Here is a 17663-nt window from a genome sequence, read left to right as displayed (position 1 = left end):
ACCAAAGAGGTACAGCTTTATGAAGCAACACTGCCCCAAGGCATGTGCAGTGCCCAGGGCCCGACTGCACTTAGCTGCTACTCACTGAATTATGAACCATTAACTAAGCCATATGAATCAGTGAACTGTATTATTGCAAATTATTTGCAATGCATTTAGCCATTTCTATCTCAGGGTAACTAGCTGCTGATGCCCTCCACAACCAAGATAAGTGACTCCAGTGTCACGGCTTCAGTCAATGATTACCTCTATTTCAGAAAGAAAATAGCCCTGCTGTCATTCTATTCAGATCTCATCCTTCTAGCACTGTTATTTGTAACTACAAACAGGTTTGCTAACAAACTTACAACATACAATTCTTGTAAAATTTTGCTTCAGTAGTCCATGAGATTTTTCCCCCCTAAATTTGTGTCACTTATTTCTGGTGATAGCAAAGGGTTATATGAGTAAACAAAGCACAGAAATGTCCAGATTTTATCAACATTTGCCAAGTTAACACATTTATATTTATTTATTTTAGTGATTGGAATTATGATTGGAGTGGGTAAAATTCCAAATAAGCTCTGCCAGATATGATTTCATGAAACAAGGTTTCAGTCGTCCTGAATTTCAAGTCATTAAGGTACACGATTTGCCATCAATGACTCGAAGCACAGGATATTAGCACTGGGAAATAAAATACTTCTGTCATGCACAAATTAAACAATCCCAGGAAAGGTATAATTTAGCATTTCTCATCCTGAAGTCTCTTCCCTCAATCCTATGTTTCCAGTTGCAGAAAAGCACCCAACTGCACTTGTGACATTTCCTTCTTCAACCCCAGTTTGAGTTGAACCCCGAGTGGCCTGAAAGCAAGTGCCAATTCATGCCAAGTTGAGGGCAGTTTTGTTCAGGGACCCTGCACATACTAAGCATGGTTTAATTTTCATACACTTAGCTCAAAAATGACCATTTTACATATAAACATGTAGCAAGTTCTGGTAGTACTGTACATTATACAAATTTGAAGGAAGATTCTGAATAAATTCCCATTTAAACATGCATATTTAAGCAGAACATTTCAGTAACAGAAATATTTGGTATAGAAAGAAAGATGCAAATAGGTTTAATCTCTTCAGTTTCATATTTTTCTTGGTGCTGGATATCAGAACCCAGATAAATAGCTGCTCCTCTATATTACATGCGACGATTAATGCATGTGACATTTATGTACCTGTAGTAAGACAACTATTTATTTTTCAGACAATTTTAAAATTACAAACTCTAAAATGAACAATGAAATATCCAAAAACAGATCAGAGTAAATACTATGCAGAAAGGTTTATTTTCAACAGCAATCCATTTATGCAAGTCATGCATCAGTGTAACTTGCTCCCTTTGCTCAGCAGCAGATGATTAGTTTTGCATCACACTACCACAAAGGTCATAAACCTAAAAAATGGAAGCAGAAAAGACCATTTCACTCATCAAGTCCATTCTTTCCACAGACCATATACTCCAACACAGACTCTCAGCAATGTTTCATGTATTTGACAATTCTCTTGTATTTTCATTCACTATATATAGTGAGATATGCAATAATTTTACTCCCAAAAATGGAAAATGACCGGTCAAGGAAACCTGAAATAAAAACAGAAAATGCTGGAGATACTCAGCATGTCAGGCAGCACCTGTGAAGAGAGAAACAGAGTCAACGTTTCAGGTCGATGACCTTTCGCCAGAACGGGAAAAAAGCAGGAAATGGAACAGATTTTTAAGCAAGTGCAGGGGCTAGGAAAGGGGGGAGGGGATGAAGGAACAAAAGGGAAGGTCTGTGATAGGATAGAAGGCAGAAGAGGTTAAGAGACATTGAGATATTCAAGGCAAAAGGAGATGGTAATGGGACAGGTCAAGGAAACCTGCCTTGGTCAAAAGATTAATAATGCAGCACTGCCCAGTGTAAAGGAAATCAATTCAGAAACTCAAACTTCTATATTTGTGTTTGTTCCCTTTACATTATGTATAACTTGTAAGCGGGTGACAAATTAAGAGAAAAGCACGTGTTAAAGTTTAAACTTTATCAAGAATGTAAAGGCAATCTTAAACCCTGAATGACTTCGGGGAAAAAAATGCTATCCTTTTGTTGAGCTCTCACCTGTTTGGGATTTGTTAAGTAGAGTTTAGCTCCCAGATTTAGAATTTGTAGTTTCACTATCTCCTCTTCATTTGTAAAGCTCTTTGCCACTTTCCTCAGAACATCTGGTGCAATCTTTGGCACACGCTCGCAGTATTCACCTATCAGCCAAAGGATGCTAGCTCGAGCCATGGGTACCTTGAGAGAGAAAGGGGGAGGCAAGTGTTCAAACCCAATAAATGATTGTGAGATTTAAAAAGCATTTCTCAATTTGTATGGCATAGGACTAATCAGGATACATTAGCACAGCACTGAACATATATTAAAAAAAAATTAGACTTGCAACTAATTTGGAAAATACTAATTTAGTTACTCAAGTACTCTGATACGAGTCGTGAAAATGATACAACATTCTGGCTAAATGTGCGTTAAGTAACCAGCACATAAACGTAACTAAGGAACATTTTCACATAAGAGAAAAGAGAAACAGTATTAAAAAAACCTGAACACCTTAAAATAAAAATCATAGCAATGAGAACTTAAATCCTAAAAAAATTCCACAATGCCAAGTCATTTTATAAACACTTCAGGTGCCAGATTATCTGGATCAAGATTTTAAAAACTGAATGGAGCATCCAGACAGCCCATAAATACAATTTTTTAAGACATCAACAAAAAATAAATCCAGCCCCTAAATACATTAGAGAATTGTGGGACAGAGATTCAGGGGGAGTTCTCCCAAACTTGTAAAGCAGAACCATAGATGACGAAGGAAAAACACCGACAACGTCCTAGACCATCTTGAAGTCAGCATGGCCTGAAGGCACAAAGGAGACCCAAGAAGAAACTTGTGGGGTACCTGGCCATTGACAAAGGAGTCATTAAGCACTGTGAATGTTCTACCTGACTGGAAGAAAACAGATGTCATAACCACATTTTAAATGAACATGTTCCCAGATTGGTAGAATGTGACATGTGGTGTTCCTTAGGGATCTGTACTGCAGTCTATAATATATATCGAACTTGAATGAAGGAAGAGAGTTGTATATCCAAGTTTGAAGATGATATTAAGTTGGGAGGCACAGTAAATTGTGTGGATGGAAGCAGGAAATGACAAAGGGACATGGACAGATTAGATGAGTGGGCAAAACTGTGGCAGATGGAGTTCAATGTGGAGAAGTGCGAGGTCTGAAAAAGACAAATCAAAATACTTTCTTAATGGTGAGACTAGGAACGATGGAGGAGCAAAGGGATTTGGGTGCCCATGTTCATAAATCATTATAAAACAAACACATGCATTAGAAATAGTATAAAGAACAGCAACAGTGTTGATTTCAAGTAGAACAAGATGAGCTATGAGGAAAGATTAGAGAAAGTCTACAAAGAGGGTGATGAAGGGAGAACTCAAATACAAAATATTAAACGGTGCAGTAAAATAAACTCCCAATATTGAACTAAGCCAGAAATATAGGACCAGAAGACAAAATAAAATTAAGATAAATTTTTAGGTTGGCAAAGGGAATTTTTTTTAAATTAAATAAAAGTGATAAAGGTTTGAAATAATCTGTCAAGTGGGACAATACAGACAAAAGCAATGGAGACATTATGAAATGTGACTGAATTTTGAGCTTAGGTGATACAAATAAACTTGACTTACGTTTTTAATTAATAAATAGAACTGGTTACACCATTCACATGGGGTTGGGGGGGGGGGGGGGGGGCTTGAAATGGCATTGAATACTTTTTTTTAAAATCAGCTTGCATATATAATTTATCCCAGTCCTGTGGACAGAACAACTCATTTCCCTCTGGTTCTGGGGAGGTATTGGAACTTCTTTTCAGTTGGTCATGTACATCAATGTTGTTTGACATCAGAGCAGTATAAAGAACACAAAAAAGGAATGCAGAATCGCCAACGCTTGCAATTTTGTTTATAATTTATTGATTTTGCACTACTGTGTTAAAGCATGTGAATCACTGGGACGAGAGGAAATGGGGATGAGGAGATTCTCTCTCCCTGCCACCCCCATGAATCACATGCATTAAGACAAAAATACAAAAATCAATAAACCATGAATAAAATCACAAGCATTGGCTACACCAGGATATAGCATATATCCGAATTAATAGCATATGTTGCGATACATTGAATTCTGTTGAGTTTACGATCAAGAAAGCATTTCAGATGATATGTCACATAGCCAAAGGTGCACAAGTGGGGTAATACATTGCAATAGACCAGTGATAAAATTTGTGAAGCTCTTTTTAGTATTATTAGCAGTTAAAAATGAACACACCTGTTTTCCTTTAATGCTTACTATTTAATTTATACTTACTGTAATATTGTCTAGAAGCTTGGCCATATGTTTGATGATTTCACTGTGCTGTGATGGCTGTGTCTGGAGTAGCTTCTTAATGACCACTACACTTTCTGCAACAACATTTTCTGTGGAAGGAAAAGTAACCTTTAAAGTAAACAATTTCTGAACATAAAACCAGGCTCCAATAAAATCAGTGACCAATTTAATACCATGATAAGAACTCCGGTGTGGCTTGTGACCCTGCACACATCTGCGTGAGGTGAAATGCAACTGGACTGCCAACATAGCTGCAATTTACAATTCAAAAACCATGACATTTATTGCCCCAGTTCATTTCCAAACTATTTATAGCAAATCCTAAATTTGCATATTTTCTAGATATTTCATCAGGGACAAAAACCATTAGGGGAAATCAATGTGCAGTTGATCCGAAGATGGGAGAGTTGCGTTGCTCAAGGGATGAGCTTCGGTCGGCAAAATGGCTCTTCACAGCCTTGATTTTTGTTATGTCTCGACTAAGGTAGACTGTTGGCATCTGAATGCCAGTTCAGTTTTTGAACTGCTACAACAAGTAGTATTTATATAGCACCTTTAACGTAGTAAAACGTCCCAAGGCGCTTCACGGGTATTTTAAGACAAATAATTTGACACTGATCCAGAGAAGGATAAATTAGGGCAGGTGACCAAAAGCTTGGTCAAAGAGGTAGGTTTTAAGGAGCGGTAGCAAGGCAGACAGGTTTAGGCAAGGAATTCCAGAGCTTAGGGCCTAGGCAACAGAAGTCACGGCCAGCAAAGGTTGAGCAATTATAACCAACGATGCTCAAGAGGGCAGAATTAGAGGAGCGCAGATGTCTCGGGGTGGTGGGGGGGGTTGTGGGGCTGAAGGAGATTACAGAGTTAGGGAGGGGCGAGGCCATGGAGGGATTTGAAAACAAGGATGAGAATTTTGAAACTGAAGCGCTGCTTAGCCGGGAGTCAATTTAGGTCAGCGAGCACAGGGGTGATGGGCGAACGGGGCTTGGTGCGAGTTAGGACACGGGCAGGCGAGTTTTGGATGACCTCAAGTTTACGTAAGGTGCAATGTGGGAGGCCAGCCAGGAGTGAGTTAGAATAGTCAAGTCTAGAGGTAACAAAGGCATGAATGAGGGTTTCAGCAGTGGATGAGCTGGGGCAAGGGCGGAGACGGGTGATGATACGGAGGTGGAAGTAGGCAGTCTTTGTTATGCTGTGGTATGTGGTCTAGAGCAAGCAAATAGCACAGAGTAAAAATTCCATCTCCTACTCAAGAAAACAGAGCCTGCACTTGTATAGTTACACTAGCTTTGTTCAGTTAAGGCAGTGAAATTTCTGGAGCTGAAAGAGTTGGTGGGATAATCAGCTATTTTCTATCAATGGAAACTTAAAGGGTTTCAAAATCTTGCCATGCACCTCTTGTACTTGCACTACAGGTGATGTGCAGTGCAATAGTCTTCACCTACCTGTGGAAAAATTGACTGAGTTTGGCATGGTTATACTACATATCTTGCATCAATCAAGTGTGACAAACCATTTGAAGCAAGATGTGCAATGTATCTGCAGCAAAAAAGGCTTGGTCAACACACATTGGGACACCAAAACATTTACCACTACTTGCATTTATAAATCACTTTTAATGTAGAAAAATCTCCCAAGAAGCTTCACAAAGGTTCAAGAAAAAAAAATGGATGCAAATTGAATAAATAAGGAGAAACTGTTTCCAGTGGCAGAAGGGTCGGTAATCAGAGGACACAGATTTAAAGGTGATTTGCAAAAGAACCAGAGGCGACAAAGAAAACTTTTTTTTTAAATAAACAGTTGTCATGATCTGGAATGCACTGTCTGAAAGGGTGTTGGAAGCAGATTCAATAGCAACATTCTCAATAGCAACATTCAAAAGGAAATTGGATAAATACTTGAAGGGAAAACATTTACAGGGCTATAGGGAAAGAGCAGGGAGTGGGATTAATTGGCTAGCTCTACCAAAGGCACAGGCATGATGGGCTGAATGGCCTCCTTCTGTCCTGCATCATTCTATGATTCTAAGCCAAAGAACGGAACATTAGAAGCAGTGACCAAAATCTTTGTAAAGAGGTGGGTTTTAAGGGAGGGGGTTCTTTAAGGAGAGAGAAATGAAGAGTCATTGGAAGTCAAGTCTGGAGGTGGGTGACATTAGAAGTAAGTGTCAGCAGTCTTCGTGGAGGAGAGGATCTGCAGTCATAAGGTCAGCTCAGGGTTAAATAAAATGCTGAAGTTGTTAACAATCTAACAGCGGCTGAGGAGGGGGATGGAGCTGCTGCAGAGTTTGTGACAGGGATGGAAAACAATGGTTTGGGTCTTCCCAATGTTTAGTTAGGGGAAACTACAGCTCATCCAAAACTGGATGTCAAGACAAGTAGCATGACGGCACAGAGGCAGTGGCGGGGTCGAGAGAGGTGGTGAAAAAGTAGAGTGAGGTGTCATCAGCGGAAATGGAAGATGTCCAATGTACACGCGTGCTGTTGCTGGGGGGCAGCATGGAGATGAGGAAGAGGAGGAAACCAATGAGAGTTGAATCTATTGGTAGAGAAGCTTTAGCTAAGATTGGACAGCGAAGAGTGTAACCAAGTGAGGGCAAGCCACCAATCAAGCTAGACAAGAGATGATGAATGGTGTGGTCAAACTGTGTCACAGGCTTCAGGGGGATTGAAATAGATGAGGAGGATTAATATGCAACAAAATGCAGTTGCGATTTCTGTTAGGGCTGTTTCAGTGCTCCAGATAGGCAGTTGGGGGAAAGATGGGTAGATCTGGGAGACAACATGCCCAAGGAGTTGAATTGGGTAAAAATGTACTAAATCAGAAACAATAAACTTCAACAGCAACCTGCATTTATATAGTGCCTTCAACATAGAAAAACACCCGAGGGCACTTCACACAGGAAGAAAGGAGGAGAGTTGAAACATGACTGAAGGCTTGGTCAAAGATAGATTTTAAGGAAACTTTTAAAGACAAAGAAAAACGAAAATGAAAAGGGGCTTAGGGAGTGACACAGAGTAAGGCAGGGACAGTGGAAGCTCTACTACCAAACGTGGAGCAGGAGTAAAGATGCACAGAAGGCCAGTCAAAAGATTAGAGGATGGAGAAGATTTCTGAACTGGGGTTGGACGAGACCTTGGAGGGATTTGTAGACAAAAGGAAGTATTGTACGCTTGATGTGTTGGGGGACAGGTTTCAAACATAGGCCAGCAAGAATGGGAGTGGTGGCCAAGTGGGACAGGATGTGGGTAGCGGAGTTTTGAATAAGACTGGGTTTATGGAGGCTGCAGGTCAGGAGGCTGATGGAGTGTGTTGAAGAAATCTAGTCTAGAGGTAATAAAAGCACAGGAAAATGTTTCAACGGAGAAGGGCGAGGTATGGGCAGGTGAGGGTGATACTACATAGCTGGAACGAAGTGGTATTGGTGATATATAGGACTGGAGTTTAGGACATGGGGTTTGAAACTCTGCTCTGGATGAACGAAACACGGAGGTTACCAACCATCTGGTTCAGCCTGAGGGAGCAGCCAAGAAGGGGGACAGAATTAGTGGCAAGGGAGCAGAGCTTTTGGTGATTGTTTAGCTCTGCCTGATGTTCAATTTAGTGAAATTATGGCATAACCTTATGTCATTACAGGCAGTTGAACATCACAGGGGAGGTTGAGAAGCAGAACTGGATGAGGTCATCTTACAGATGACATTGCAAAAAACAGCATGTCAAGGAAGAGGAGCTGGTCAAGGATCATTTCCTGGGCACTGAGTAGGTAACAATGTGGGGAGAGGAAGAGAAACTATTGCTGGAGATACACTGCCTGCGTTGGGACAAGCAAGAATGGAAACACTAAAGGGTAGTACCATGGAGGAGAGATGGAGGAGGATGATGACGTGGTTGACTGTGTCCAACACCCACCGTGGAGAGATGGAGGGTGACAAGTAGGATTTATATCCTGCAGTTGTAGTCATAGAAGATATCTTTGGTAACTTTGCTGTGATTGAAGTGGAAACTGGATTAAATGGATTCAAACCATGGTGCTGAGAGGTGACGTGTTCAAGGACTCTGGAAAGGATAGAAAGCGTAGAGATGGATTGATAATGGGAGAGGACAGATAAAGGGTGGGAAGTGATGAGAGTTTGAAAGACAGCAGGACAGTGAACGAATAAAATGGGGGCAATGACAATTGACATATTCAGCAAGCATGAGGGACAAAAAGGACAATTCAGTGGTTAGGAGTTGGACAGAGAGGGAATCTAGGAAGCAGACGGTGAATGTCAAATAAAAGATGCGTGTAGAGACTGGGGTGGGGGGGTAAATGTGAAAGAATCTGCAGAGTGAATGGGGAGGAAATTGGGGCTAAGCTAAGAGGCTGGAGCGCAGTCAAGGGCAAGTGGGGAGAAAGAGATACGGATAGTGGCTTTGGCAATTGCATCGATGATATCTGAATCTTAAATACCAAGAAATCCATGAGCTGTTTTGACTTGGTGTTGGAAGTGAAGTGTGGGCTGTGGAAAGAGGCATATACTTGAAGATGCCATATTGCAGTCAGTATGCAGACAAAACTGTACAATATTCAAAGCATTAGAAAAATGCTTTAACAGATCGTAGAATCCAGTAAATTACCAATTTTTATTGCGATGGAAAATGGTAGTTGTTTGAGGCAAGACAAGATGATTCCAGTGTTTAGCTCCAATGACAACTCTTCTGATCACGAACCAGCCTACAGCAGAACCTGGATAACAACCAGGTGGCTGTCAGCACTTAAGTGCCAAATAATGAGCAGCTCGAACAAAAGGCGGCCCAGTCTTCTCCTCATTCACCTTCAATTACACCACCATCATCATGTTCCCCACCATAAGTATCTCATGGGTCACAATGGACCAGTAGCTTATTTGCACCAGCAAGACAGATGCTGAATACTCTGCAACGAGTAGCTTACCTCCTGATCCCTCAGACTTTACATCACCTACAATGCTCAAATCAGGAGTATGATAGAATACTCCCCAGTTGCCAGGATCAATGCAGGTGCATCAGTCAAGAGGCTCAAGACACCATCCAGGACTGAGCAGTTTTCTTCATTGGTGCCTTTGTCACTGGACTCGATATTCATTTCCTCCATCACTGGCACACTGTGGTTGCACGGCGCCAGCTCACCAAGTTTACATTGACAGCAATTCCCTCACCTGCAATCTCTTTCACCAAGGAGGATGAGCAGCAATGTCATGGGAACACCTCCAGGTTCCCCAGCCAAGTCGCACAACATACTGCCTTTTGTACATGGTTATGGAGTCGATATCCTGCAAATCCCTATTTAACACCATTGTGGTAGCACCATCACAAGGACTACAGCAGTTCGAGGAGGAGATCTCTTCAAGGCAAATAAGGGATGGGTAATAAATGTGACCTGGCCATTGCCATGCCCAACTCAAGAACAAAGAACAATTAAAAAATTGTCCAAGCACTTGCTTGGTCAAGTACTGGTATTACATAAGAAATAGGAGGAGTCGGCCATTTGGCCCTTCGAGCCTGCACCGCCATTCAGTACGATCATGGCTGATCTTCTACCTCATCTCCACTTTCCTGTACTATCCCCATATCCCTTGATTCCCTTAATATTCAAAATCTAATCGATCTCTGTCTTGAATATACTCAACGACTGAACAATGAATTCCCAAGATTCACCACCCTCTCAGTGAAGAAATTTCTCCTCATCTCAGTCCTAAATGGCTGACCCCTTATTCTGAGACTGTGACCCTGGTTCTAGACTCCCCAGCCAGGGGAAACACCCTCCCTGGATCTACCCTTCAAGCCCTGTAAGAATGTTTTATGTTTCAATGAGATCACCCCTCATTCTTCTAAACTCTAGAGAATATAGACCTAGTCTACTCAATCAATTCAATTCAATTCAAATCGCTTTATTGGCATGACAAGGTACATCTTATGTCGCCAAAGCATCAAAAAACATTCATGGTTGAACACAAAAATACAGATCTATCCATACAGTGTATAAACAGATATATCCCGGAGTGTATAAATATGCATTCATATAATTTGTATATACTCTTTTATGTTTAGTGGTTGTCCCTCCGTTTATGGCAAGCTGTAACATAGTGTGCCGCTAAGGTTACACAATTTCTCTTCCCCTAGTAGGTATGGGAGTTTTTGGTCGTCATTCAAATTTCTGAATTCCGGGCATATTTTTGTGAATTTTTGGTAGAAATTCTCCTTTATGCCCTGATATTTTCTACAAGCTGTGAGGAAGTGCATCTCTGTCTCCACCACTCCCTGACTGCAGTGAGAGCATATCCTGTCCTCTCTTGGTAGCTGGGTCTGCCTGTGTCTACCTTTTTCGATTGCCAGGCTATGTTCACTAAGTCTGTACATTGTCAAGGTTTTTCTCAGTTTGCTGTCCTTTACCATGGTCAGGTAATCAGCCATGTTGTATTGTCAGTTTAGGGCCAAGTAGCAATTGAGTTTGTTTTGGGTTTTTGTTGTTTCTGCCCAATGAGAGATATTTTTCCTTTTGCTTATTGACGATTGTGTTGGGTCGAATTCTTTGTGTTGCGCTGTCACTGTCCTGGGGCTGGTTATTGTTAGTAGTGTTAGTAGTTACTTCACTGAGTCCCAGGACTAGTTGACTGAGGGTATTCTTCTTTATGGTCCTCTCTTGGCATTTCAGGGCTTCGTAATGATAGCAGTGGGGGTTGCTCATTTTTAGGTGTTTCCAAAATATGGTGGCTCTTTTTTGGATAGTGATTATTAATGGATATTGGCCTAGTTCTGCCCTGCATGCATTGTTTACAGTTTTCCTGAGTCCGGAGGATACTTTTACAGAATTCTGCATGTAGGATCTCAATTGGGTGTTTGTCCCATTTTGCAAATTCTTGTTGTGTTAGCGGTCCCCACACCTCACTGCCATAGAATGCAATTGGTTCAATTACTGATTTGAACATTTTGAGCCAAATGCTAATTGGGATTTCTATTTGGATTGATTTTTTAATGGCATAGAAAGCCCTTCTTGCTTTCTCCTCATAGGACAATCCCCCCATCCCAGGAACCAGTCTGGTGAACCTTTGTTGCACTCCCTCAATGGCAAGTATATCCTTCCTTAGGTAAGGAGACCAAAACTTACATAATACTCCAGGGTGTGGTCTCACCTGACCACCTGGAGGGGATCTCATTGAAACTTATAAAATTCTAACAGGACTAGACAGACTAGATGCAGGAAGGATGTTCCCGATGGTCGGGGAGTCCAGAACCAGGGGTCACAGTTTAAGGATAAGGGGTAAGCCATTTAGAACAGAGATGAGGAGGAATTTCTTCACCCGGAGAGTGGTGAACCTGTGGAATTCTCTACCACACAACAAGGCAGTTGAGGCCAATTCATTAAATATATTCAAGAAGGAGTTAGATATATTTCTTAAGGCTAAAGGGATCAAGGGATATGGGGAGAAAGCAGGGACAGGGTACTGAATTTAGATGATCAGCCATGATCTCATTAAATGGCGGAACAGGCTCAAGGGGCCGAATGGCCTACTCCTGCTCAAACCTTCTATGTTTCACCAGGGCCCTATATAATTGCAGTAAGATGTCTTTACTCTTATACTCAAATCCTCTTGTAATAAAGGCCAACATATCATTTGCTTTCCTAATTGCTTGCTGTACCTGCATGTTAACTTTCAGTGATTCATGTACAAGGACACCCAAGTCCCTCTGAACATCACCATTTCCCATTCTCACCATTTAAAAAATATTCTGCTTTTCTATTTTTTTCTACCAAAGTGGATAACATCACATTTCTCCACATTATATTCCATTTGCCATGTTCTTGCCCACTCACTTAGCCTGGCTATATCCCCTTGAAGCCTCCTTGCATCCTACTCAGAACTTACATTCCCACCCAGCTTTGTATCATCAGCAAACTTGGATATATTACATTTTGTCTCCTCATCCAAATCATTGATGTAGACGGTGAATAGCTGAGGCTCAAGCACTGATCCTTGCAGTACCTCACTAATTACAGCCTGCCAACCCGAAAATGACCCATTTATTCCTTCTGTTTTCTGTCCATTAACCAATTTGCAATCCATGCTAGTATATTACCCCCAATCCCATGAGCCCTAATTTTGTTTAATAACCTCTTGTGTGGCACCTTATCGAATGCCTTCTGAAAAGCCAAGTAAGTCATGTCCACTGGTTCCCCTTTATCTATTCTGCTAGTTTCAACTTCAAAAATAGATTCCAACATTTTCCCTACTACTGATGTCAGGCTAACTGGTGTGTAGTTCACCGTTTTCTCTCTCCCTCCTAAATAGTGGGGTTACATTTGCTACCTTCCAGTCCGTCCGAACCGTTCTAGAATCTATGAATTTTGGAAAATGACAACCAATGTATTCACTATCTTTATAGCCACCTCTTTCAAAACCCTAGGATGCAGGCCATCAAATCCAGGGGATTTATCGGCTTTCAGTCCCATTAATTTCTCCAGTACTACTTTTTTTTTTTTTACTAATACTAATTTCTTTCAGTTCCTCACTCTCGCTAGAGCCTTGGTTTCCCACTATTTCCGGGAAGTTTTTTGCGTCTTCTTCCGTGAAGACAGATACAAAGTGTTTGTTTAATTTCTCTCCCACTTCCTTATTTACAAAGGCCTTCGACACTGTCAACCGTGAGGGATTATGGAGTATCCCACTCAAATTCGGCTGCACTCAAAAGTTTGTCACCATCCTCGGCCTGCTTCACGACAACATGCAAGCCGTGATCCTGACCAACGGATCCACCACAGACCCAATTCACGTACGGACCGGGGTTAAGCAAGGCTGCGTCATCGCACCAACGCTCTTCTCAATCTTCCTTGCAGCAATGCTCCAGCTCACCCTCGGTAAGCTCCCCGCTGGAGTGGAGCTAGTCTACAGAACAAACGGGAAACTGTTCAACCTCCGTCGCCTCCAGTCCAGATCGAAGGTCGTCCCATTCTCTGTCATCAGATTACAATGTGCAGACAACACTTGCGTCTGCGCACAGAGGTCGAACGCCAAACCATCGTCAACACCCTCACCGAAGCATACGAGAGCATGAGCCTTACACTAAACCTCCGTAAGACAAAGGTCCTCTACCAATCTGCCCCCGCCACACAGTACTGCCCCCACCCCACCCCATTATCAAAATCCACGACGAGGCCTTGGACAACGTGGACCACTTTCCATACCTCGGGAGCCTACTGTCAACAAGGGCAGACGTCGATGACAAAGTCCAACACCGCCTTCAGTGTGCCAGTGCAGCCTTCGGTCGCCTGAGGAAGAGTGTTTGAAGGCCAGGACCTCAAACCTGGCACTAAACTCATGGTCTACAGAGCAGCAGTGATACCCGCCCTGCTGTATGCCTCAGAGACATGGACCATGTACAGCAGGCACCTCAAAACACTGGAGAGGTACCACATACGTTGCCTCCGCAAGATCCTGCAAATTCATTGGCAGGATAGGCGCACCAACGTCAGTGTTCTCGCTCAGGCCAACATCCCCAGCATTGAAACTTTGACCACGCTCGATCAGTTCTGATGTACGGGCCACATCATCCGCATGCCTGATACGAGACTCCCAAAACAAGCAATCTACTCGAAGCTCTGACACGGCAGGAGAGCCCCAGGTGGGCAGAGGAAACGCTTCAAGGGCACCCTCAAAGGCTCCTTGAAAAAGTGCAACATCCCCTCTGACACCTGGGAATCTCTGGCCCAAGTACGCTCAAAGTGGAGGAGAAGCATCTGGGAAGGCGCCAAACACCGAGCCTCTTCGCCGGGAGGAAGCAGAAGCCAAGCACAAACAACGGAAGGAGCGCACGTCAACCCAAGCACCCCAGCCATCCACCCCTTCAACCACCGTTTGCCCCACCTGTGACAGAGACTGCAGGTCCCGCACTGGGCTCATCAGTCACCTGAGAACTCATTTTTAGTGTGGAAGCAAGTCATCCTCGGTTCAGAGGGGCTGCCTAAGAAGAGGAGGTTCTCCACTATTTCTGGGAAGTTTTTTGCATCTTCTTCCATGAAGACAGACAAAGTATTTGTTTAATTTCTCTGCCATTTCCCTATTCCCCACAATAACTTCTCCTGTCTCAGCCTGTAAGGGATCCACATTGACTTTCGCTAATCTTTTCCTTTTTACATACCTATAAAAACTTTTACAGTCTGTTTTTATGTCTCTCGCTAGTTTACTCTCATTCTATTCTCCCTTTATCAATTTCTTGGTCCTCCTTTGCTGAATTCTAAAATCCTCAGGCTTACTACTCTTTTTGGCAACATTATAAGCCTCTTCCTTTGATCTAATACTATCTTTAACTTCACGTTAGCCACGGTTGGACCACTTTTCCCGTGGGGTTTTTGTGCCTTAAAAGGAATGTATATTTGTTGTAAATCACGTATTAATTCTTTAAACGCTAGCCATTGCTTGTCTACCATCATATCTTTTAATGTAGTTTCCCAATCTACCGTAGCCAACACACCCCTCATACCTACGTAGTTTGCTTTGTTTAGATTTAAGACCCTAGTTTTGGATTTAACGAAATCACTTTCAAACTCAATATAAAATTCTATCATTTTATGGTCACTCTTCCCTAAAGGTCCATTTACTACAAGGTTATTAATTAACCCTTTCACAATTGTTGTCCAACATCAACTTTATGCTATCGAACCTAAGAACGGAATTTTAGTTGAAGTGTTCCATGGAAGTTCTGATTTTTCAGGCTATGCCAGTCTTTTGCGGTTTACTCCTAGTGTGAAATTTGGAAAACTACCCCCCAATACTCAGCCGATTATCGAGGAACATTTAATTATACAAAGCATATGGGAAGTTCCAACTTTATCAGAAAAGTAACACTCAAATCACACAAATGCTGTCAATATGTTTAAATTTCTGCAGTATACCTGTAAGCTGAAAAGTAGCAGTGTTTATCTATAACCTTCATAAAATAGCAGGCTGTCATTAAAAAGCACCAATATCACTTTCTAGCAGTGGAATACTGTCAATTGAACCCATCAGATTTTCTTAGTGACCTTGATAAACTGAAAAAAACAGATCACTACCACCAGGGATCAGTATGAAGCCTAGAAAAGACTGAAGTATTAGGGAATATCTAACGGTTTAAATTAAGCTTTAGATTAATCCCCAAGACTTGCCTTTGTGATGCAGTCCAAGGAGCAAATGACAAAACTACCCTAGTTTAGTTATTTTGCTGCAGGACTGAATGGTCTGTAATTTTCTGCTCCATCAGACCTGCATTTAAAACAACACATATGGTATAAATAAGGATGATGTCATTTTTGGGGTCAGATATTTTACAAGCTGTGCATATATATTTGTTCAAAGAATTTGTGTGAGCTTCTTTCACTGTGCTTTTAGATTTTCCTGCATTGCACACCATTTCCCAATTAAAAAGGAAATGAAAGCAACCTACTCCCACAGCTTGGCCTGGGTTGCTTGATCTCTACCACAAGGACATAGATATTAGTGCAATAGACTGGTCTTTCAATCCCCCCTCCTCCAAGAAAAATCCTCAACACTCTCTGCTCTATTAACATAGGGAATCCACATAGTTAGGGGACACAATCCCAGTAGCTCCTTTTACGCACCCTGCATTTCAGAACACTGCTGAGTTGACAGGCTAGAGATATCGGACTAGGGACACATGGAACAGCTCAGGCTCAGGTGAGGTGTGCCTGCAAGTAGCTTCCAGGTAGCTTTTGTATCTGATAGGGGTGTTTAAAATAATGAAGGGACAAGATTGTGCTCATGTAGATAGATTATTTCAATTAGATGCGTTTTAACTTGCGCAAGGTTAGAACAAGGTTACACGTCAGAAGCTTCTTCTTATCCCAGAGGATAGTAGACCTATGGAACAAACTTCCGACTTGTGTAGATTTGTTACATACCTTCAAGAGGGTTGGACCGGTTTCTGACTGGGGCAGAAATGATGACATACAAAACTTAGGTGGAATAATAAATAGTGTTCAATGTGTTCTTCTGGATTAGCTTTGATTGCCCAAGAGAGTCAGAGTGTAATTTTCCAGATTTTTTACTCCCTAAATTGTCTTTGGTTTTTTTTCCTCTCCCAAGTGATCTTGAGTGTTGTAAATCAAGTGATCTCGAGTGTTGTAAATCATGACTGTATGGGGTAGACACAATGGACCACCTGGTCTTTTCCTCTCCATCTTTCGTATGTCTGTAGGTTCTGATATGAACTCAGCTTCAAGACTTTAAGGGTTAATTCACCCAAGATACAGCCTCCTCCTGGATGTTTTTAAACATAGGAAAAGGCTGGCGCCACCTCGACAAATAAGATATTGGTATATTCATGAGCCTGCCATTGAAGCTGGTACCCGTAACAATCTGGACAATGGGGGTTCATAATCTCATTTTAGGTGCTTCTATAGGCAATCACATGAGATGGTGGGAGAAATTGTGTATTTTTGCATACAACATTGGGGTTGTCTGGTAGTGATCTGGGGAGGGAGCTAATTAGCTTGTCAGTTCTGCTAGCCAATTGCTAGGCAGATAAGGAGTCAGGGAAAAATTGCCAGAATTTCTGTCCATAAACAACAACAAAAAATGAAGACCCATGTATTGGTGGTTAGTTGAAAAAGAAATTGCCAACGAGGAGTCCTGTTGACCAAAAGAAGGAAGCTGACCAGGTCCAGATGATACCAAAATAGAAGGTATAAGACATTCTTTGAAGGCCAAAGGAAGCTGCAAAGGGTTAACTGTTCAGATGGGAGAATGGGCTCAAAGGTGACAGCTGGAATTCGATGTTAGTAAGTAAGCTAATGCATTTAAGTAAAAAAGTAACTGCATTAAATATACTCAATGGCTCAGTGCAGTGGAAGAGTACAGGGATTTAGAGTTATAGATTCACAGGACATTCAAGGCAGCACCTCCGCTTGTGGTGAAGACTGTAAAGAAAGCTAACAGAATTCTAGATTCTATCTGAGGAGGTATAGAATACAAAAGTCAAGAAGTGAAGATGATCCTATATAAAGGCTTAATAAGACCTCAGTTAGAGTGCTATTTTCAGTATTGGGCCCTATGCTATAGGAAGGATATTGAGGCTTTAACAAGGGCACAATGCATTCACTAGGATGATGCCTGGTATGAGGAAATAAGAAAGTGAAGACAGACTTGAAAAAATTGCGTGTTTTTCATTAAATCAACGCAAAA

The 17663-nt window shown here is 41.8% G+C and overlaps 1 protein-coding gene across 6 annotated transcripts in view; it reads right to left on the bottom strand.

The window, feature by feature from the left end:
• The window catches only part of ap3b1a (adaptor related protein complex 3 subunit beta 1a), a 323977-nt gene that overhangs the window by 170578 nt on the left and 135736 nt on the right, over window positions 1-17663 (bottom strand). For all 6 annotated transcript variants that reach the window (XR_015077649.1, XM_085982440.1, XM_085982449.1 and 3 more), the window contains exons 14-15: window positions 4450-4559; window positions 2135-2311 (exon numbers count right to left, since the gene is read on the bottom strand). Coding sequence is in view for 5 of the 6 variants with exons in the window: in XM_085982440.1 (XP_085838566.1) it covers window positions 2135-2311; window positions 4450-4559 (287 nt within the window). In the remaining variant the exon portion in view is untranslated. The remainder of the gene's footprint in view (window positions 1-2134; window positions 2312-4449; window positions 4560-17663) is intronic.

This window comes from Somniosus microcephalus, chromosome 1, assembly GCF_052327205.1.
Source record: "Somniosus microcephalus isolate GS21.2 chromosome 1, FLI_Smic_1.0, whole genome shotgun sequence".
Lineage (NCBI taxonomy): Eukaryota > Metazoa > Chordata > Chondrichthyes > Squaliformes > Somniosidae > Somniosus > Somniosus microcephalus.
This window is presented reverse-complemented; position numbering and strand designations above follow the sequence as displayed.